The sequence below is a fragment of the Aythya marila genome (genome assembly GCF_965140915.1).
Source record: "Aythya marila genome assembly, chromosome: 1".
Taxonomy (NCBI): Eukaryota; Metazoa; Chordata; class Aves; order Anseriformes; family Anatidae; genus Aythya; species Aythya marila.
In genome coordinates, this window is record NC_139042.1 from 81,540,964 (window position 1) to 81,564,266 (window position 23,303).

General features: G+C 45.7%; 1 protein-coding gene across 1 annotated transcript in view; it reads right to left on the bottom strand.

Annotated features, from left to right (window-relative positions):
* Positions 1–20,195, bottom strand: part of MAP7D2 (MAP7 domain containing 2) — a 75,662-nt gene extending 55,467 nt beyond the window's left edge. Inside the window, exon 1 of the mRNA XM_082757363.1 lies at positions 20,061–20,195. Within this exon, the coding sequence (XP_082613489.1) occupies positions 20,061–20,103 (43 nt within the window). The 5' untranslated portion in view covers positions 20,104–20,195. The remainder of the gene's footprint in view (positions 1–20,060) is intronic.
* Between the last annotated feature and the right edge of the window lie 3,108 nt (positions 20,196–23,303).

Consider the following 23,303-nt stretch of genomic DNA (forward strand, 5'->3'; position numbering starts at 1 on the left):
TTAAAAATAAATTCAGACATTATCATACCAAGACATAATTACGGGATTTCATGTCTGAAGTACCAAAGCTGTGCAATTAGACTTCTGTAGCAAAAAAAAAAAAAAAAAAAAAAAATCAATAAATTAACAGTTACATTGGAGGCCCTATCAGATTTGCTTCTAGGAGTGGAAGAATCCTTATACTGCACCACTGTACACCTTGATCCTGCTATGGATACGTACACCTACGTTCCCCATACCAATAGTTTATACCAGTGGCTGTGTCCACAGGCAGAAATCCATCAGTGGCCACCAGCACAGCTGTGTCTTGGAGAAGACAGGCTTTTTGAGGCAGCACAGCTAGAAGTACCTCTACATTGCTGCAACAATGCTCCCATTAAGATTGCCCTCGTGAAAGGTAGTTCGATGAATTCACCCATTTGATCTAGGGTTTCAGCATTATGCACACACACTATTGGCACCACAGAAATGAGGAACAGCATGAGGCATCGCAGTCTCCAAGGACAAAGTCCACATATCTAAGACTACCTATGACCGAGTGCTTTGGTGCCAAGGCGATGGATGTTATACAGAGACCTGAGGGAGATTACTCACCCAGCAAGTCTCTCACACACTCAAGTGGGGTATTTGAAAACATGATTTTTTGTTTCCTAATTACTTTTTAAGGCTTATCAAGGAAATTTCATCCTACTCACTATACCAAAATAACAAGAAGTAACACCAGAAGATGCCTAACCAAAACATCTCCAACCTCCAGGCAGCAGATTACATTTGGGGATTTCTGTTCCAACGCGCACTCGAGCACAGCACATCTCTCACCTTTTCCACCTACCCAGCACATGAGACCATGCACTGGCTTGCAAGGGTGTAGGGGGACCACTCCATGCAGTGGGAAAACAGGGATAGCAGGGGAATGCTTTGAAGGCAGGACACCCAGCTCCACCACAGCTTGGCACCATCACCTCTCCCACGCCACGACTGCTGAATAAAACGTGGGGAGTCTGGCAGAGTGCAGCTTGAGCAGGCAGCTACGTCTGGCAGGTGGGAGGTGACAGCACAGCTCTTTAAAGCTAGTGGCAGGTGCTGACCTGCCTGAACGAGGGAATTTCATGCTTTATCTGCACAACCTGATGGGTCTGACTTTGGATTTTGACTAGCACTTGAATTTTTTCCAAAATACAGTACTGTGTCTGAGCATGACAACCAGCTTCTTTCAAAGTATTCTGACTGTAGCTATCTAAATACACACTTGCTTACAAAGGTCATTAGGTAAATCAAAATCAAGGGCTTGCATGACACCACAAGGCAAGGAAGAAGGGCTTTCATTTGAGATCCACTTTATTTTACACGCTTATCTTTTTTGTAAAGATAATCCAGGCAATGTTTGAGGACATGGGGGAGCATGATAATACAACATACAGAAGCATCCTCTGACATCTGCGCACACAAAAGCAGACTAAGCTAAATATTTTGACATAGGGAACCCAGGGAAGAAACAGCATCACTTTGATAGTCTCCAGAGGCAAAAAAAGCTTTTAAAAAGGAAAACAGCCGCAAATAGTCTGTGTGGGAAGACTGAGTTAAGGCATTACGAAGGTTTAACTACAGGCTCTTAAAATTTTTGTTTTTATTCTCTGCAATCGCTCAAGCCCTAGTTCAGAATATTTTACCAAGCAAGTCAATCTTTCAGAGCAGTACAGTGAAAATTCCCTTAATGTGCACATCTCAGAGCCCTGAAGGGCTTCAGAGAGCTGTGACCCTGCTTAAGGGTGAAAACTTCACTTCTTTTATATGGCTACACTCTTAAATGTGTTTTTAACAGTGATTCTTTGGTAGCTTAAAAAAAAAAAAAAAAAAAAGTTCAAGAAATAGTCTGCAGCATCATAAAAGAAGCCTGATTTAGCCAAGGAGAAAGCACACAGCTCCAGACTACTAGGATCAGTCCAAACTCAGACCAGGGCTGGGCAGGCGGCTTTCTCAGGGCTGCAAAGCGAGACAAATGGGATACCCCACAAGGAGGGTGTGAAAGGTGGCCATCTGAGATGTGGCAAAGCAGGGAAGGGATCCCCCTTGCTCCTCATCTTGCCTGAGCAGACGTTCCCAAACCAAACCAGGACCACCACCAGGGACCCTTGCACTTCAGGCTATGTTTTCCAGCCCTATCCGATGGACAGACCTGCTAGAAGGTAACTTCTGTACATCACGGGGATATCGGAAGGAAAAACAGGAGCTTGGTCTAATCTATGTAAACATGAGATTTCACTAAGAAATCACCTCGTGAAACAAAGGTCAGAATTTAAAGAGGGCAATACATTCGCAACACAGCGTGCTCCTGGTTTAAACTGGAAACCAACAGAGCCAAGCTTGGACGTTGTATGTGTACACTGGTCTCCTTTGCAGAGACCAGTTCTGAACAACTAGGTCATATTAAAACAGCATAGAGAGGAGATAAAGATGTGGATATTTTTGAAAAAGATGGAAAACAAGCAACTGCAATAATGCCAATGCATTCCTGAAGGCGTTATCTTATAATCTTAAAGATAAAAAAAATCATATTAGGACATGATGATCTTGAGGTCTCTTCCAACCTAGAAATTCTGTGATTCTGTGATGTCTGTGAGTTTACATACAGCAAACATGGTAAGATCCGCAATGAAAAACTAGAACGCTTTTGGTGGTGTTACATTTTCAATCGCCTTACCCTGGAACTTGGTAAGAAGTGGACCATTTACAATAAAACCCATGATATTTGAACCCCATCAGAAACACTGCTTGCCTTATTTGATTTATAAAGGCAACATAGTAAGAATAAATGGCCTTCCGAAATGAAAGCAGGAGCCAAGAACTCTGAATTTGCTTTGGGAGCAGACTGTTGCTGTGTTCACGCACACAAGGCCCACTGCTGAACTAGAGGACAAATGTCATGCTTATCTGCTCAGGAGCATCAGACAACTTTGTTTCAGAAACAGCATTACTGTAGGTGCTTTGAGATAAGACTATTAATAGGAACAACAGCAACATCCTCAAAATCAAACAATTTCCTAGCTTCTGAGTACTTTCTAACTTCATATCCTTATCTTGATTAAACCACTCTAGGATTTTAAAGGACAACCTATGAAGTTCCTTTGATCAAAAGACAACAGTAAGTAATGATTTTGCTGTGGAGGACGACGTGTATCTGATTAAAACGTAAAGCTCAGAGCAAGGAATAAGACAGCAGTCTCTATACAACTAAATTTTCATTCTGAAGATTACTGCTAGTTTTCATGGAGAACTGAAAAATCTCCTCAAGTCTACATTATGGTTATGTACTTATGAAACTGGATGATTAACCTCAAACAGGTAAAAAAGCACAAAAATACACAGCAGTCTTGTAGATTTTACAAAGGCAGTAGAGTTGGCAATGTTTTCCTTGCTGCATATTTTCTGCAGAAAGTTCAGTTTCAAACAGAATTGGGACTTCACAGTGCAAATATCTGATAATGGCATTGAGAAACAGCAGCTCATTCCACATATGCCAAATTGTGGACAGCACTGAAGTTTCTTAAAATATTTGAAATTATCATTAATACTTCTAACATGAACCATACACTTATTTTCCACATACTACACATAATTTAATAGACAAACCGCAAGTAGCCAGCCTCTGAATGACCATTAAGATGGCCAATCAATTAGAAAAAAAGACTGTCACATCTCCAGACAGCAACATGGCCCTCTGAAGGGCACAAGGGGCACGGGGCTGCTTGCTTAGCCCACCCTGGCCAGAGCCAGCAGCTTAGGGGCGTCCTGCACAGACATCCCTAATAAGAAAATACCCCCCCACCCCATTAGACATGCCATACGGGTCCGTCCTCTACAAACTGTCACTCTTACACTTTCAACATCAACAAGACCATGTGACTGTAAATTCTACAATTTTCCTTATAATGCCTTCTGGAAAGGCATTTTTTTTTCGTTTTTATATCACGCCTCCTGCCTGATTTTTCTTTCTGTGGCACTTTCCAGTTCTTGTCTAGTAAGACCCACTGAAGAATGGTGCCCCAACCCATTGCCCACATTCATACCCCTGACTTTTAAGTTTGCTCATTAGTCAAGCTGTAAATCAAACTCATTTTATCTGCACCCTGTGACTTTTTAGTTCAGTTTTTTGGACGCTGACTAGAAGTGCACATACAACTTCCCAGTTCACATACAAAGCACATAATTTGCAACAGAGCAATGTCCTTCCCAAATCTTACTTAATGATGCAGCTCACTTCTCTTGACCACTGATGTTTGAGTACACCTTGCAATCCAAAGACTACCTTCCTTTATGCTAACAGCTAACCCCAAACACCTCCCTGCTTACGCTTGCCTCCTGCAGACATCATTCCCCACAGACATTTGCACCTAGTGAGGATGTAATTCTGTCTGCCTTTCTATTGCTCAATTACTCAGTATAATTTTTCTAATAAACTTCAGTAAATGACAACTCTGCCTGACTGTTCTTAGCACCTTATCAACACAAACCACCATTGCTGTATTCACACTTTTCCCACATCATTTATGAATTTAGCAGGTAGTGCAGGGCTTTCTTTATGTTTAGCATCTGATGAAGAATACTGCTACCACCTTTTAGAAAATCCAAGTATACCTCTTCATCTGGACCACTTCACGTATCTGATGACCTCCTGTGAGAAGGCCAATTACTATAAGATATGCAGGTAGAATATATATAACTTTTCCATAGACTTTTTCCAGTATATGTTGTCTATTAAGTTTTATGCTTGAAAACTTAGATTTGCCGCTCTTCGGTTCTCTGCATCACTTTGAAGTCTTTGTATGGAGGATAATTTCCTCTGGCATCAAAAATAATTTCAGGAATAGATTAAACTATATTCCACTGCAAGAAAAACTTCGATAAGAAACATCCCTTACGCTCTTCCACACTGAACACTGATTCAAATAAGTAAACTTGAATGGTACAGCCTTATGTTTCTCGACTGTTCCCTTCACACATGCACCATTTAGCCACCTGCCACAAAGTCTGGCAGGCTTGGTGTGATGGGGGGGGGCAGAGAGGGGGCTACGTTCACAGTCCTTTTTATGTCTTTATTGGTTTGCTCCTCAAAAACATCCATCTTGTAATGCTATCCTTTTAACTTCCCAAAGATCATGCTTTCTTCCATATTCTCATTTGGATATATTTTCCCTCCTGTACTTTTATTTCCAGCATCTTCCTTCCTTTATTCTGCTGCTTAACCGTGCTTTGTGTGTCCATGGAGAAAGAACGAACTATTTTTAGGTGCATAGAGTGGCTGTCCCATGCCTAGACAGGCCATCTCCTGCCACACAGGACAGCCGTCAGCACAGTGAGGAAGATGAGAGCTGAAAGCAAACTGCCACTGCTCTAACAAGTCTTGTTGGCTTCATGAGGGCAGCTACGGTGCCTCTAACTTGCCAGGGAGGTCGAGACCCATCTGAACTTCAGTGGTCCTATTTAGACACCTACCTCTGGGTAGTGGCTCTTGGCTTCTCTCTTACCCACCTTCTGGAGAGAGCAAGGTGCTTTTGGGAGCAGCCACCTCCTCCTGAGGCAGGAAGCATTTAATGGTGACTTCCCAGCTAGGGATCAAAGGCTCCTAACAGAACATGCTGAACTTGGCGTTTCCAAGAGATTAGACGAGAGCTCATATTTTTCAATTTCATTACATAAAACCACATCCTACATCATCAGCCTTTGCAGTCTTGAACCAAGGCTGCATTTCTTCACTGCAAGAGAAACAGACCTTGAGGCAAAGACGGTATCAAAGCTTTGAAAAGAATGGAAGAAAAGCCAGTTAAAGCACCCCAGCTTAAGGAGGAACTAAAATATTAGGCACTTAATTTCATAATTATCTCCTTGGACTGGCAAAGAGATAAAAACATTGCCTCAAAACCAATTTCAGCAAAACTGAAGCATTTAAGAAAGTAGAATGCCCAAAACAGATGAAGGGAACCTAGCTCTTGATGTAATGTTGACAAGTCCACATTTGATGACATTTCCGCCTGGCAAACCTGTGTAAATGCTCATTAGAAGGTATCATTTCCCAGGAAAGTGTCTCTTAACAAGAAATTAGCACAACAGTAGTACCAGCCTTCCACTATATAGTTTCAGGTTCAGGACATGCTCAAGCTGAATGCTCAGAGCAGCATGAAATAAAGAGCACAAGCGCTCTGTTAACTTTAGAGATAAGAAATAAACCCAAGGAGACCTCAGAGTTTTCACAGTTAAATGAAAGCACAGCAAGAATGATTATTGAAAAAGGTCACTGGGAAACAACAGCAGTGCAGTGATGCTAACGTAAAATAAGACCTTTATTTAATCTTAATCCCATTAGCCTTTTTCTCCATCACAGAAATAAATCCCACTCACAGCAAAAGGGATGCATAGCATGCTTTTTTCTTCCTGTGACTGGCTGTAAAAGAACTTGAAGGAAAGCACAGGTTGCTTCCAAAGATGACTTACAAAATATGTATGTATCTGATGCACAAAATCTGCAATAATTAAATCCATTATAAGAGAATGAAAAAGAATAAACAGTAAGAATAAAGCAATAACCTCACTGAACTGCATTTTTCTTTCTATTTATATGCAGGATGACAGATTTTAAAATCCACATATCTAGCAGATGTTCCGGTACACAGCCTCACACATTGATTTCCTTGCAGGGTCATCCATCAGGAGCAAGATGCTCCTTAAAAAAGTCTTTAATCAGATCTCTTCTTTTGTGAAAGAAATCAATGCACAAAACCCTTACCTGTTTCCACATTTATAAATGCATGTGTAACAGGACCATGAGGAAAATCAATGAGTTCCTCTCTAATGTAATGATGTTTCTTCACAGAATACAAATATAGGGAGACTATTTATTCTTTAATTAGCTTGTCATTCTTTCTTAAGCCTGTTTTTACTCTGTTTTAGCCAAGTGTCTAGAACGCAATATCCAATTCTGTAAAAGAAAAATATTAACAACAATAGTGTTGATATCTTCTGCTAAGAAACACATTAGAAAAAGCAGAAAGAGAGGGGAAAAAAAGCAATTTTGTCAGAGGAAGAGAATTCCCACATTCTGTACTATTCATCAGAGTTAAGTATGTCCATGCCCAAGTGCTTCCAAGATGAATTTCTTTGTTCTACGTGGAAGGCTGCATTCTGTCTTCATAATAAACTAAATGGTAGGAAGAACAAACCGTAGAAAACAAAAGAACTTGTAAAAAGAAACGTTGTGAGGGCAGTTTTCACTGCAGATCTTTTGTCCCTGACCTGAAAAACAGGGAACAGGAACACCTTCTCACCATCTTCCCTTTGGTCTTCAGCTCACACGTGACATAGATGAAGTGAAACGTATTGATCAAAGTTATCTTCCTCAACATTTTTCCCATGCCAACTACAGCTAAACCTTGAAAGAAATTCAATCCTTCTGACAGCAAAGGAGGCAAACTTCTGAGACCGGAAGAAATTGTATTAGTTTCTCCAAATGAACAACCTACGTGTTTTATATTGTACTCAGTCTTTTAAAAGCACTATAAAATTGATAATTTCAACTTGAGAAACTGGTTTTGCAACAGTTGAGGGAAGAAGGGAGGAAAGATGCAGAAACGGCACAGAGGTGAGATTAACGTTTGAGAAATTCAGGCTTATACTGCCATGTTTCACCCCTGATATCACACTATCTTAACAAGATAGCTATGCGCAGATGTATATTCTTAATTCGGGTGCAAGAAGCATGGCAGATAAGCGCTATGAAATGTTAACGCTTTCACTGCTTATGCATTCCTCCACAATTTTGCAGAGCTTGGACATTGAAAATTATGAGCTTCATTCTCACTTTTTAATCAACAACTTAAAAACAGATAAATCCATCTACTCTCCAAATCCTTCCCCTGCTGCTTATTTATTTATTTTAATTCAAGCTATTTGAAAATCTTGTATTTCTGTCCTTCTACAGGAGTCAAGTCATGGTCACTGATTAACAAATATATCTTCTTTGCAAAACGCAAGCCTCACTAAGTAACCTAAGCGGTAACACCAGTACCAGAACATCAGAGCAAATGCTATGAGTCAGTGACTTCCAATAGTAATGAACTTTCACAGTACTCAAGCTGGGTGAAAAAATGTCAGTGTACCGTAGGAAGCTCTAAGGAAAGCAATGCAATTGCTCATTACTGGTAATACAAATGACTAAAGCCATGTCCTAGTAGCATCAGCTAAATAAAAGAAAATACTAATGCAAATAAGCGTTCCAGTGTGCGCAGTTTCACACAAAACCCAGCAGCGTGAGCTTCCTACCACCTTCATTCACTGCCACTGCTCCTCAGGGAACATGCAGCTGTACAGAAAAAAAATAAATTGCTAAACGATCTACCAGAACTTGTCCATCTGTATCTGAAGCACAGACTTCGTTGCTTGTTTTCAGGACCTAAAAGCTCCTACAGAAGAAAGCAGAACAAATGGATTTCTTCCTCACTTCTGAACTTGAAGCTGCCAATGCCATGCGTGTTTCATGTTGGCTCATCCGTGGCATGCATGAAGTTAAAATAGCGTTAACACTGGCATATGGAGAAGTACCACTCACGTGTAATATGAAATAGCTCAAATACAGAGAAAGCTTTTAAAGATACCAGTTTTCCATGAGCTGCCTCCCTGAAGCCAGGCCCACTGCAATATAAGTGGGTGATGCTCTGCATCCCAGCCCTGAACTGCGGTAGTCCACCTCATCACCTCCCTGAAGTCAAGCCTAAAATGTGCCTTTGATACAGCTAAACTGTCTCCATTTATCTCCTTCCACGAGCAATCGGGACTCTGAGGGAGGTGTCAGCTACCTTCAGCTTTAGGATCCTTTCAGAGGAAGGGAAAAGAAAAAGGACAGTTTGCTATTACTACCTTTTATACCTATACCTAGCTACTATACCTATTATTTCCACCTCCTCTAAAATAAAGCAGACTGCTTTCACTGTCCTTGTCAATACACACCTCTTTGGCATAACTTTTGGTCCATCCCTGCCTCTACACACACATACAAGGTCACAATTTAAAAGACTTCTGCAGACCTCTCCCCACTGCCCACATTTCTCTGCTACCGTTACCAACTTACAAGACACGAAAGCAGTAAGGGAAGTGTCCACCTTTCTCAGCAGCTTACCCTGTCCTCCTGGATCAGCTTCCCACCTCCTCCACGTGTCTGTGCTGCACACAAGCCTTCTCGCTCCTCCTGGCTGCGATTTACTGTTCTGCCAAACATTTTTAAAAAGCACATGCCCTCACACTGCAAGCACGGTGCTAAGAGAGCTGCTACTTCTCTAGACCTAGCAAGCAATCTGTGTAGGAGATGAAAACACACACCATTTTCAAAGGCAAAAAGCTTTGAAGGATATCCTACACAACATTCATGGCAGGATCTTAACTTTCTATTTTTAATTTTCACTCACCTGAGCTTTTTGTCACTAGGAACAAAGCAAGGTTAAAATGAAGAACAATCTTATAATAACTTGGAAAGCTCTTAAATCCGAAACTAACTAGTTGTACATGGCCTCATATATTCACTTCCCTTCAAGTGAAGTGGAAAAAAAAATCACCCTCAGGCACCAAAGGTTTTGACAGTGGGTCCCGGTTACGGCTCCTGATGAGAAGCACAGCTCGGCTAAATAAGAGAGAAGGTGGCCTTCCAGCTAACTGTGCAGGTCCCTAATATCTTAACAACTGGAGCCCTTAAACGCTGAAGGACAGCACGTAGGCATGAGGGACAGAGCTGGTGTTTGGCACGAGGGCGAGCCCCGGTGTTTGGTGATGCCGTAGCTGGCAGCAGGATCTCTTCTGCTCTCTCCTAACCCTAACCCCTTCCATAAAAGCCTTATGGAGAACCAGCAAAGCTCCTGCTGAACTCCTTGCTGCTAAATGAGTGTCCAAAGCCTGTGCTGGCCGAACCCCTGGGCATACCTGCAGCACGGGGCCTACCACAGCCCTGACAAAAAATACAAAATAAACAAAAAAAACCAACAGCACTATTGATGATGCTTTTGCCAGCCAGGACACACCTGACATTTATTCCTTGACAAAGGGAGCTGCCTAAGCAAGGCAAGTGGAGGCTGTGTCATGCTTTCCATGGAAGCTCTCCAGCAGCGTCATTTGTATCTTCACGCACTGCACAGTGCAAAGAGGTGAAAACCCGAGGTAACAAATTACCTGCCGGACACAAAACATGAGCCCTACCTGCTTAAATACACTTACTGGATTTAGAAATTGGTAAATATTTAGCAGTCAGTGCAAGAGAGGAAATATGCTTGCTGCAGCATTATTTACAACAAGAATCCAAAAAACGCATGCATACAGCAATGGTGCAAGTCAGTGCTTCTCTCGTTTCCACTACCCTACCAAAAAAAATAAATCACAAAAATGTGTCCTGGACAAGAAGAGTATGTCAAAAACCTATGTTTGCACCAGTTCTACTTTCCTTTGCTAATCTAGAATTGCACCAATTAAAGTGTAGTTAACAAACCTACTAATCAGGGTTGCTACAGCAGGCAGAAGTGAACAAGAGCGGCGGTAGTTTGGGCGTAAGCACAAAAGAAGAAAAACAAAACAAAAAACACAACAACAAACATCTCGGGTAATAGCAGAGCAGCAGCAGCTGCTTATGCCACACTTTGATCTGCACCCCCAGGGGCTTGGCTTGGCTTCCCCTCGCTGCTACCTCGTGAAGCGTAATGGCAACACCCGCCCTGCAAATCCGGAACGCCTTCCAAAATAAATGTCACACCTCAACTCCAGTTCCCTCTCCCTCGATCAGCTCTTACCTGCAGCCTGCCCTGAGCTGGGCACGGCCGCCCTGCCGCAGCACAGCCCCGTGCAAAAGCCCGGGGCACGGCATCCCGTGCCTTGGCAGGGAGCCTCGAGGCTCCTGCACCCACCTGCTCTGTGATTTTGGCCTCCGGACGCTCCCATGTGCCACGAACCGGGATGCAGTTGCTCCTTTTCCAGGGGAGGAAGCTGCTTGTTTATGCTACAATTCACGGGTGCAATAAAACGAGAGCGCCTGCCCACCAGCTGTGCCTCGCTGGAAAGGCAGGCTCAGCAAAGCAGAGGAAGGAGCAGCCTTGGCAGAGGGCAGCTGCCTCGCCAGGAGCGATTAGGCTCAGGTGAGGACATTCAGAGCAAAGTTCAGGACGCACCTGCACACGGAGAGGCTGCCGTGCGCCCGTGCCAACAGGACGGGGCTCTGCCCAACGCAGCACCATGCACCGAGCTCACGGGGGGACCCGCACGTGCTCCTCCAGCAACGCAGGAGGATGTCCCTTCTGCACGCCCAAACTGGCAGCAGCAAGAGGGACCGGTCTGTCTGGGACAGCAGGTGAGGCGACAAGAAGGCAGAGGCAGGTAAGACACACAGCCGACCATTTGGACCTCCTCCGCCTCTCTAGGGTTGGTGCCACCAAAGAGTTAGCAGCAAAACTTGGCACCCAAGCTTGTTACACGGGAACCTAACAGCCAGACTCGATGGTCTTTGAGGTCTTTGCCAACCTAAAAACTAAGTGTTTGAAGACTCGGGGCAAACTCCTTCAGCACAACGTGCACGGCCAAACCTGGAACCAGGAGCCCAGTCCCACACCACCCTGTGTACGCTGTGCTGGCTGACACACACCAGGAAAGGTTTTTGCTCTGCAAAGCTGACACGATGAGCCCTTACAAGCTTCCTTAAGCTACGCCAAACCCAGCTCCCAAAGACTGCAGGCTGCGTGCTAAATGGCAGCCCTTCAAATCCACCTACATATTCTGCTCTACCCCAACCTCTACCTACACAGAAGAAGGATAAATTGGGTTTATTCTGGCAAGACATAAAATAACGGAGTAGATTATCTAGCTGGAAACAAAAGACTGGAGTTGAGCGCATTCAAATCTAGTTGGAAGTAGAGCTGGCTTTTGGCGGCTGAACAGTGAGCTCTTCCCGATTCCTTCAAAGGTTTTCTTTCTTGGGACCTTTTCAGCTGCCTGATTTTATGAAGGACTGCACAATACAATCTGCCTGAAACGCTGCTGCTTCGAACCAGCTCCAGCAGCTCTCGGCCAGCAGGGCTGGAGGCCAAAATCTACGAATTACGTCTTCCACGAGCTACGCAGCCCGTAGTAGTTTTGACTGGAGCTCCTCGAGAAGCGTGCATCACCAGGAGCTATCTGGATGAATTTCAGTGCCAAATTGCCATTCAAATACCGTGTGGAGGACTCCTCCCTCTCCTCCTCCCAGCCTCTAACTCCAGGAGACACCTCATACCGCAACTTTGGGTAGCTGACAGCTGCTCTGAAGGCTAGGGAAACATTCCTCAGCCTGCATGCTGTTTGCTACCTTTGATTTTCAAAGGGTTCTTTGATATGGTGATTCTCCATTTTTGAGCTGTGATGCCTGGAGCAGGGGGTTAGATAGCAAGGAATGTGATTTCTTTCCCTTTCTGCCCAGCCTCCTCGCCTCCCCTGCAGCTGCCACAAGTCAAAATGAAGAGGGACTTCAGCCCTGTGGGCTCCTGCTGCTGAAAGGCAGGTGGGCTGGCAAGAGGTCAGCTCCTACCAGAGGCCACCCGATGGGCTCAGCCTCCTCCTCGGCCTCACACTTACTGCTCCCAAGGCTGGGTGGTGTGGAGTCAGCTCCACGGTAGCACAAGAATGAATTAATGCGCTGGGTACAGCTATGGAGCCAGAGAGAGGAGCAGGACAGAGGATGGGAATGTATCCAAGTCCTCTGGATGTGTCTCCAGCTCCAGGGCTGCAATCTGTGGGACACTAGGAAGAATATCGTGTGCTTGCTGCGATCTTACCCTCTGCCCTCAGCGTCATCTTCTGGCCACCAGGGAAGAGAGCAGTGAGGGAGACACCTGCTCTGACTAAGCCTGTCCGTCCTTACAACCCTGTAGGCAGGGGTGAATGGATCAGAATGGGGAAGGAAGCAAGGATCATTAAATAGAGAGGAAAAAGAGCCATCCTACAAGAAGCTCAGGAGTTAACCCAGTAGGATGTCGGTTTATCAATAGCATGGGTGCACCAGCACCTACCTTGGCAGCAGAAGATTCGAATGCTGCAGAGGTTTTACCTAAACGGAGAGCTCTTCTGAGTTGCTACAGGGCCTGGGAGCCTGTCAGCATGCTTCAGGGAGCACCCATCTCGAGGGGCGCTGGCTGCACGGAGACTTTCCTTACACTCTTCGGTTTGTCTTCAGTGACAAAAATTGGATTTGAAAGTGGATGTGCTCATACTGCGTAACGTGACTTTCAGCTCCACTCACACATCATTTAGGCAACTTCATCACAGGCTAAACGTATTAGGATTCACAGACAGGCTGCCTATTCTTTTTGAGACACCCTTCAGCAATGTGAGACTTAAAGGGGATAGTCAGCGACTGTGGTGTAAGAAAAAAAAAAAAAGAAAGAGTACTTTTGGGCAGGGGGGGATCATGATACAGGGAAAACATACCACAAGGGGCAATGCAAACCTGCCCTTTGATTCCAAAAGGTACCATGAAAAAACAAACCCTTCCTTTTATTTGTAAATAACTGCAGAGATCACATGAGGCATTTCTGTTTCCCTTTTGTTCAGTTCTATAACTTGTCAGTGTCCTAAAATCTGTCCTCCCTGCAAAATGCCTTCTCTAAACAGCATCTCCCCGTGCATCGCTCAGGCATTTTCACTCAGTGCCATAACCTGGCCTCTGAGAGCCGCAGCCCTGAGACCCTGCAGCCCGGTGCCCTCTTCCACAACCAGCCCCTTCAGTCACGGGAAGGTCACCCCTTTATTCACTGCACCATTAAACCGCTTCCCATGGCTGCTGAAAATTGCTCTGTTTACGTGTAACCACAGCACTTAGTGTTACTAAACCCGGGAAGCATAATGGAAATACTTCCATCTATGAATAGGCCATTAAGGGTAAGGGAAAAGATGCCCGCTGGCTGGAGCACAATACTTAAAGTCAAGGAACTAAGAATAAAAGTCAGGCCCGACTCCCACTCCCCTTTAGGACAGGGAGAGGAGAACCGGTCCATCTACCATTTATTTTGGAAACAGTAATCGGCCTATCTTTTTGATCAAGATCTCAAGAACCCCAGCAACACGTCTCCAGCCCTCTCCCCGAGGTTGCTGCCTGCACGCACGCAGAGGCGAGTGCCAGGCTCCACACAAACAAGGGCGAGAGCAATGCGGGCCTCCAGGAGGGAGGGAGAAGGAGGGGACCGCAGGAAGGGAAATGAAAAGCCTTGCTCCAAGTAGGTAGAAATCACAGCAGTGATTTATTCCAATTAAATAACTGAGGCAAGCCTACTGACACTGGTGCGTGCTTGGTTATCTGCTGCAGCCACGAAGCAGCAGTGCTCTCCCTGCCTGTGCAGGGGAAGACCACTTGGGCGCTCCTTCTGTAGCCAGCAAACCCAGGCTTGCTGCACAGCCATCAGCAACATTTGTCTCTCTCTTTCACGATCAAAGCCACATGACGAAGTGCAGTCCTCCACCACGCCTGCAACCCAAATTAATTGCAAACCAGAAACATTTCAATGAGCGCTTTGCTGAAATAAAGAATAGCTCTGCGAGCTTCTGCTCGGCATGAGACGAGTAATTTGATAATTCGTAGGGATTGAACCAAGCAAGGCATCCTTCCAGGTCCTACCTAATTGAAACATAACCACAACATGCCCTCCAGCATCTGGCAGTACAACAGACAAAACAATCAGGTATGCTAATGTTACTATCATTTTCCTGGATATTTCTAAGGTGCTTTTGCAGAGGTATCCACAGACTGATACACGCTTCCCAGATATTTTTGTTCAACACTTCCTATCCCACCCCATCAAGGCCTCAGGTATTAATGATTAATAAATACAATGGGGTTCTAGAGTGTAGGTCGATGTAAGGAAAGAGGAATTTGCAAAAGAAACCTTTCAACAAACAAAGGTAAGCAGATTCATGAAAGTGCCTCAGACTAAGGAGCCCCTCATACAAAACCAAGTTAACGTGTATTTACCTCTTGGAAGGCGAATGCAAACACAAGGGATGACTTTACAAAACACAGAATTATTAGTAAAGGGGCTGACTTCAAAGGTTTGACCGGTTTCATCTATTTCCGTACTCTGTGCACAGAGAAAAGAGCATTTACAGGTTTCCAGCACACTGAAAAAAAACAAAAACAAAAAAAGATCTTATTGCCTAGGACAGCTCCAAACATGTGGTTACACTTGTAATAGAAAAAAAAGTTCAAAAAAGGTAAATACTGTGCTGCAGAAGAAACGATCTCTTCTGTTGAATCATTACAAGAAATTTGGCTTGACACTACAGCTTTTAAATGATCCCAACTGGTAGAAGCACGTACGCATAACACTGGAGTACAAGAAGCTGCACTTCCCATATCGTAAAGGAATTAATTTAACCCAAGCAAAGACATCAGTAGGAGATGTTTGCTAGTGGCACCCTATTTACACCAACAAAACAACCCGCAAGCAGTGAAAGGAGAAAATTTGGCACACGGAGAAGCGCTCGCGTTGCTCTCGCCGAGAGAGCGTGACACAGAGGTGAGCCCGCCCCTTGTGCAACCAAAGCTCAAGCAAAGGTCACGGGAAGGCTTTATCGATCGCCACAAAGCCAACGTTTGGCTGCGGCACCGTAACTGCACGAGGCGGATCGGCGTCCTGCTGGGCAGGGAAGAGCCAACACGTACTCACGAGGAAGCCTCCAGGTGCTCGGGGGCAAACCAGAAACCCACGTCCCAGCGTTTGGTCCAAACACTTCCACGCGGGTTGATCTCGGCGTTCAGTGAGCACACGTGGCACGTGCAAACAGTGCGGTAAGTGAAACCAAGCACCTGCTTCACAAGATTTCATATCACAGAGGGGATAAATCGTTTGGGAGAAGTGGATCGTTCATTTAAGACAAGAACTGCGTATTATTTGAATGACAGGCACGAAGTCTGTCAGGTGTTGCAGTATTTTAACTAGTAAAACAGCAATCCTGATTTTCCTTTTTTTTTTTCAGCTTAATGGTAAGATAGATTCCCACTGTGTGAAAACCACTTGCCTCCTGTCTATACACCCCCACACATCAGCATTGCTCATCATCATTAAGGAAATAAAGCACAGCAAAAGGTATTTGCACATCTCCCATCTAAAGTCAGTCCCAGGTAATACTGCGTGGTAAAATAAATCTTCGATTAGTCCAGATTTCATGTCACCTTCTCCATCAATTTGATAAGCAGACCACTACACGACCTACGCAGCACTAATTCACCAGCTAAGCTGTCTGAACACCAGTAGGAAATAAAACACACGACATACTCTTACACGCACTGCTTTCAATCAGAGGAAACACAGGGGTAATATAACAAGTTGTGACAGAAATACCAAACAAGCCAATTACAGCAAAATAACTCAGAAATTATCTACACATCATAAACTATGTAGGTTTAAAAAAAAAATAAAAAATCCACTGCAGTACTGCAAGGACTTTGTTTTTTATGACTGCAATAACCTTAACTAGTTACAGCATTATTTAGAAGTGCTACTCATATTTTTCTCCCAGCCAGTATGAGAGATTTACAGCAAAATTAAGCTTGGGTGTGCAACACAAACAAGTGTATTTAAGAGACTTACTGGCCCATGTCACAGTACCACAGGACACAAGAGATGAATTGCAAAAGGTCCCAGCATTAAACAAGACCTAGAAGATGCATAAACCTCCCAAAACCTGAGGTTACCAGGTGAGAACAACTGAAAGAGCCAACTAAAGGAGGAAGATGGTAAACAGGGAGGAGGTGACTCGAGTAGGTCATTACTCAATGCAGTTCGCATTCCCACAATTTGCATTAGTTTCCTGATCAGCTGTGTTCCTTTCCCCATGTTGTAACATCCATTTATTTATAGAAATCCCATGCAAACAATACTTTTTTCTTTTTTTATTGTCTGAACCCTATTAGAACAATTCAGAATTAAAAGACTTGCTCTTACTTTTCTGTAGCTTTAAAATGCATGAGGCAATGAATGACAGATAAGAGTAAGATATTAAAAGCATTTCCCCTGCTGGTTTTTCTCCACACACATTAAAAGACTAATAACTAAGAAAGTTATAATTGTATTTTATTTATTCATGAGAGGCAAGAAGGCTTTACTTCATAAATCTTCATACAATACCAACACGCAGGATGTGTAGTTTCATTTACATGAAATATGTATACGCTCCCTCAATTAGCATACCTAGAAATGATTACTTCATACAAAAAAAGCATCCCTGATGCATTTCCACCAGCCACCAAAGCACAGGGAGGTATGTGGCACTACACAACAGCATCTTGCAAGCACTCTGAAATTTTTGGGAGTTTCACCTTCCTACCACTCATGTTTCAAGGCATCGATATGCCTTCCCTTTAATTCTCCAGTCTTGTAATTCCAAGGTAAGTTGTTCTTTCTCTTACAATTTAACAAAAATTATTTGGAGAAGGCTCTGACCTTTTTTTTTTTTTTTTTTTTGAAACAGAGGCAAAGCCTGCAAGAAAGATGCTGTTTAAAAAATTAAATAATACCTTGAAAGCATGCAGAGTATTCAACTCCTTTGAACTAAAACCAATACTTGCAAATAGTAAACATCACACAGAGAGCAGCACAGCAATTAAACCTGAGGGTAAACAACCTTAAACATCCATACGTGAGAAAAAATGATGTAATACAACAGGAATATACTAATGACTTAGAGAAATCAGTTGGAAAAACACTGCTAAGAAGAAGAAAAACACACAGTATTTTGAAAGAAATACATGTTTGTTTGTTTTTTTTGTTTTTGTTTTTTTTTTCCTGATATGCAGTCTAGGTTGATTTAACATGCAATTTTATCTTAAACCCTCTTGGTCTGAAGTCCAAAGCGTTCAATATTTCAGTCTCTCAGAACATACATTAAGCCAATTTAACTAGGTATCAAACAGGAAGATGAGTGATCCAATACTGAGCAGCTTGTCCTTCAAATGCTATTTAGTCATTACTGTTACTACAGATGGTAGCAGCAATAACGCCTACATTTTGGTCACCCAGCGCTTTCCCTTACAAAAAAGATTCCTGCAACATCTCAGGTTGCAGCATCTCTGTTTGCTGCATGGGCTTAGGTTTTCAGCAAAGAAAAACAGCTGAGCTCCGCAACTATTAATTGCTTGAGCCCCAGAATTTCGCTCCTTTTTGCAGTATTATATACCACTGATCTCTTCCCTAGCAGCCAAGAGATGCCAACAGCCTCCCGTACTGCAGGCTTGTTTGTTCAGCTCGATCTTGGCAGAGCCTGAAGTGATGGACGGCTAAATCTGGCGCCTCACTTTCGCTTCCATCCCAGCAGCATCCTCAGCACTGGAGGGGCCTAGGGAGCAAGACTTGGATGCTGCCAGAGCACCTCCCAGTTTGGGGAGGAGGACCAGGCTGCCGCCACCACCTGTGACAGGACAGCACCCCGCTGGGAACAGCTCCCGGGAGCAGCATTTTGCTTTGGGATACAGAGGCAGGACCCTCCCCGTCCCTGTGAACTGGAGGAGGACTCCAGGAGCTGACGTACACACAAACGTGTGAATTAAGAGAGGATGAGCTCTGTGCTCCCTCCCAGTGATTTGTGTGAGTAGCTGTTCCCACTGCCACAGAATTGGTTGAGTCCCAGAGAAGTGTCTTGTTCTCTGCTGCAACAGATGCAAGCCCCATCCACGCTGCTGTCTGTAAAACACATCATGCACACATCCACAACCTCCTCCCAGCACACTGTGTTATTTTCTACCAGTTTACTCAAACAAAACAACGCATTTGGCTGAGAGCACTCCACACCGCGGTGCTCAGGCACTGGTGCTCAAATGCCAGCGCCTGGCCACTCATGGTGACGCCTGCCCGTGCCTGTCCTGCGTGTGCCCTGTTTAATACTATCTTTAATTACACCACATGCTGCATTTTCTATTGATTCTCACGAAAAATGGTGAAGCTCTTTTGCAATGTTCATCTCTGAAGTTAAAGGGTAGAAAACAGGAAAACGCCAGAAGAAAAAACTCCGTTAACAGGGCACATGAATACCGGGCAGACTTTCTTCGGTTTCAGAGCGGGGGAAGAAATCAGAAATATGAATTCTCAGCATCAGTTGTTTTTCTCCCATGTGAGACATGGGGAATTGGAGACCCAAGAACCAGAAGCGCACGACTTCTCGGCTGCAACAGATTACAGGAGGAGCTGTGGCTGCCGAGCACAGGAGAGCGAGGGGCAGAACAAACAGAGACGCTCCTGGCTCCGTCCCTGGCTGCTGACACGGTGCAACCCTGGGGTGAATCCAGAGGCTTGGATTCACCTTCCCACTCCCCAAGTTTGGGAGAATAACACATATCCCCCAGAGCAACTGTAAAGCTACTCTCAGAAGTTACAGCAGCCTAGGACAAAAAGGAAATCAGCTCTTCTAACGCCTGGGCTGCGGACAGATTGCTCGCCACAACGCCAAGGCCCCGTATCAGGCGGTGGAGGTAAAAGTACAACGAGGAGCTCGTTCCTCAGTCCCCACTCACCTCAGGCGTCGGACGGGGGAAGAGGTCGGGCGAGGCGCGAGCAGAGCCACGGTGGCCACCAGCCAAGCGCGAAGGCGGTGACCCCACCACCGACACCCCGCGCTGCCGGGGGTCCCTGCCCCACATTTTCGAGGGGAGCGGTGCGGAGGCACCCACCCCACCCCCATGAAGGCTCGGCACCAGCTCAACCAGTTCGCCTGGCAGCGCAGGCAGGCCCGGGCAGGGCACGGCACAGACCCAGGCTCACCCACAGCCCCGCTCCACTGCAGGGCAGCCCCGAGCTGCCTCCCTGCCTGCCTGCCGGCACCGCCGCCGGCCGCGGATTTCACCGCAGCCCCGAGATGGCGGCGGGCACCTGCCGGGCGGGCAGCGACCCTCACCGGGGGGCGAGGCGGGACGGGGACGGGACGGCTGCTGCTGGAGGCTGTGGCACCGCCATCCCGTCTCATTTCATCCCGTCCCGTCCCGTCCCGTCTCATTTCATCCCGTCCCATCCCGTCCCGGCTCCCACCTGCCGCCCTCGGGGAGCCGCGCGCAGCCCCCGGCTCCGCCATCTTCTCGCTCTCGCCGCCGCCGCCGGTTCTCCGCCAGCCCGGCCCTGCCCTACCCGGCCCCGCTCCGTTCCGCTCCGCTCCCCTCCGCTCCTGGGCGGCCGCACAGGCGCACTGCCCGCCCCGCGGCACCTGACGCCGGGCGGGGAGGAGCGGGGCCGCGGATACCGGCAGCCCCCAGCGGCTCCCGGCCCGCCAGGTGCTGCCGCCCCGCTCCGCCCCGCCCCGCCCCGCAGGCACCGGCTCTGAGGGGCAGCCGGGGGTCCTTTGTTTGGGGCTGGGGGAGACGGGGAAGCGAGGAGACGCCAGCTTGCTGTCCCTTAAATGTCTGCATGCTAAGCACAAAACGGAACAATGCAACTTGTGGCACGCGTTTTGGTCCCCCCCATCCCGTTTCGGCAGGGTCTGGGTGGTGTGGGGGTGCCTGTCCGCATGTGGCGATGTGAGGGGCCTCGGGCACGGAGCTCCGCTTGCTCCCACTCCACCGCCCCAAAGCCTCGGTAGAACTGATGCTACAGCCACAGACCGCCTCACCTCCCATCCCACTTCACCAAAACTGGTGTTTAAGACCTATTCAATCCTCCTACTTCCCTTTCTTGGTCTTTCTGTTCTGTTCTTTTTGCCTGGCAATGTTGTCCCCATTACATTCTCTCATTAGCTGAAAATTCAGACCAAAATCAATGCAAGGTGGTGGAGAAATAACCTTCCCTTCCCTTCCCTTCCCTTCCCTTCCCTTCCCTTCCCTTCCCTTCCCTTCCCTTCCCTTCCCTTCCCTTCCCTTCCCTTCCCTTCCCTTCCCTTCCCTTCCCTTCCCTTCCCTTCCCTTCCCTTCCCTTCCCTTCCCTTCCCTTCCCTTCCCTTCCCTTCCCTTCCCTTCCCTTCCCTTCCCTTCCCTTCCCTTCCCTTCCCTTCCCTTCCCTTCCCTTCCCTTCCCTTCCCTTCCCTTCCCTTCCCTTCCCTTCCCTTCCCTTCCCTTCCCCATTGGTTTTCCTTCTGCGTCTCCCAAGCAAATTGAAGTTTCTTACTACTTGCAAATTACACTGTCGGGAGGCTCGCTGGTCAACACTTTGCCTTTCATCTGTACATTCAAATGCTGTCCTCATGTTTGGGTTTGCACACCGCGATAGAATGTTTAACGAGGCAGATTTAGTTTTTGTTGGTGCATAAAGCACCGACTATTCCTAATGCCGCCTTATCGGTTTCAGACTTTACTGATGTTCATAACTCTGCCAAATTTAAGCAATTTCAATTGACATTTTCACACCAGCTGTTTCTCAGGCTAGACTTTTATCCAGGGGTTTCCCTTACAGTGATTCTACCCATCTAGGGATGACATTGTTGTGTTCAACTGTTGTGTTCATGTTACAAAACAATTTTCTTACATGTCTTATTGTAGCAGTGCCTCCTACTTTCCAGGGGCTCCTTTGGCAATGCCACCAGAAGAAAGAAGACTCTCTGGTAATCTCAGTTTGTCTCCACCCTAGTGGTGTCTGACAAACACACAGGAAGAAATATCTGGTCTCGGTGTGAGTTACATGGGCTTGAGAGAGAGGAACCAGAGGGTCTGGAACTGGGAGAACAGGGCATGGATAAGGGGGATACAAAGGCACGGGAAAAGATGGGGGAGTGTAGCCAGAAGCTGGAAACAGGGATATGAAGGTGATATGATATTTGGGCAGGAGCTGGGGACTGGGTGGAAAAGGACAGACAGGACCACAGGAGAATGTCTCCTGGGGAGCGTGAGCCAGCTCGTGCTGGATCCCAAGTGGCTGTGAAGTCCTTCAGCATAGTACATCCCATGGAAAAATAACTACTCTCCTACCACTGTAATATCCTGTGAGAGATGGCTCACAACCTGACTAGTATTCAGCCTGGGAGTCATGCGATGAAAATAGTTTTTAAACTAAATGTAAGGAAACTGTACTGAAAACACTAAGGATCCAAAGACAAAAAGCTCCCCTTTGGTACTGTATGTAGCATGTAATATGATTCCATCTTTAAATCACTTTCAGAGTATTTTTTCTGCAAGACTCCTGCCTCATTCAATGCAAAGGATAGTGTTTAATTAATGTATAGTTCTTCAATGTTTGTCTTCATTTTCATCATGTAAAGTGGAACCTTTCATGTCATATTTACCGTACATTCTTCAAACCCTGCCTTGAAGACAGGTTAATTAATTTCCACAATGGCTTTTCTGTGATACTCTCATTGTACCATCTTAACTCCTTCAAACATTAATAAATTTAACTTTATAACATCCTTCTAAGTTGAAGTAGTACTATTATCATATTTTATGCATGTGGAAGAAATTAGAGAAGGTAATGGATCTGGGGTTGCCAGTAGATGCTTGTTAAATCCTTTACGTGCTAAAGGCTGACAGGTTGTTTTAAAGCAGGGAATTTAACACAGCAAGCACTTAGCAGCACCTAAAAGACAAGACCATAAACATCCCTGCTCAGGTTTTACTTTGAATACTTTACAGATCTTTAAGTACCAAACCTAGGGCAAATTACAACTTACAAGCTTTGCTATGTATTGAACACCCAGGAGTCAGGAGCTGGTTTCAGATGCATTTGTGTATCCCTCTTTATGACAGGTAGAGGAACCCTGGGGAATTTTTTGATCTTGAACTTTTAAAAAGGAAATTATGAACTGTTAAATTTTGCCCGTACTTTACAGAACAAGATGATTTTATTCACTGTAGCAGCCAAACTGCTGGCTCCTCCAGCTGTGCCAGGACTACAGTCGGTGCTTGCAAGCACCAAGCTGGGGGTGTCACCTCACTAGAGCACCATGTCCCTCTCAAACTCTTCGTACCCCACCTAGGTCTAGTCTCTCTTCACATCACACTGAAAAAAAAACCATCCTAGAGGAGGCACGTCACCAGTTGCAATGCAAGGCTCTGCTTCTGTCTGAGAGGAGAAGGACTATATCATCCCACAGCCCCCGGGGAGCTGAGGGATGGGATCAGGAAGCTTCTCCTTGTCCCAAGGGTCAGAAGCTCAGTGACCACAGCACTGCCAGTGAGGGCAGGGAGATGGACAGAGAGGAGCTGTGTGTGTACCAGTCTGCAGCCAGCCTCTTGCCATCAGCTCTCCAGCAGTGCAGGAACTGTCCCTAGCGTGGTTTCGTCTACCCCAGGGACACTATGTTGGGCCCTCTGACTGGAAGAGCCTCTTTGCAGGTAGTTTGGGTATTCTGCT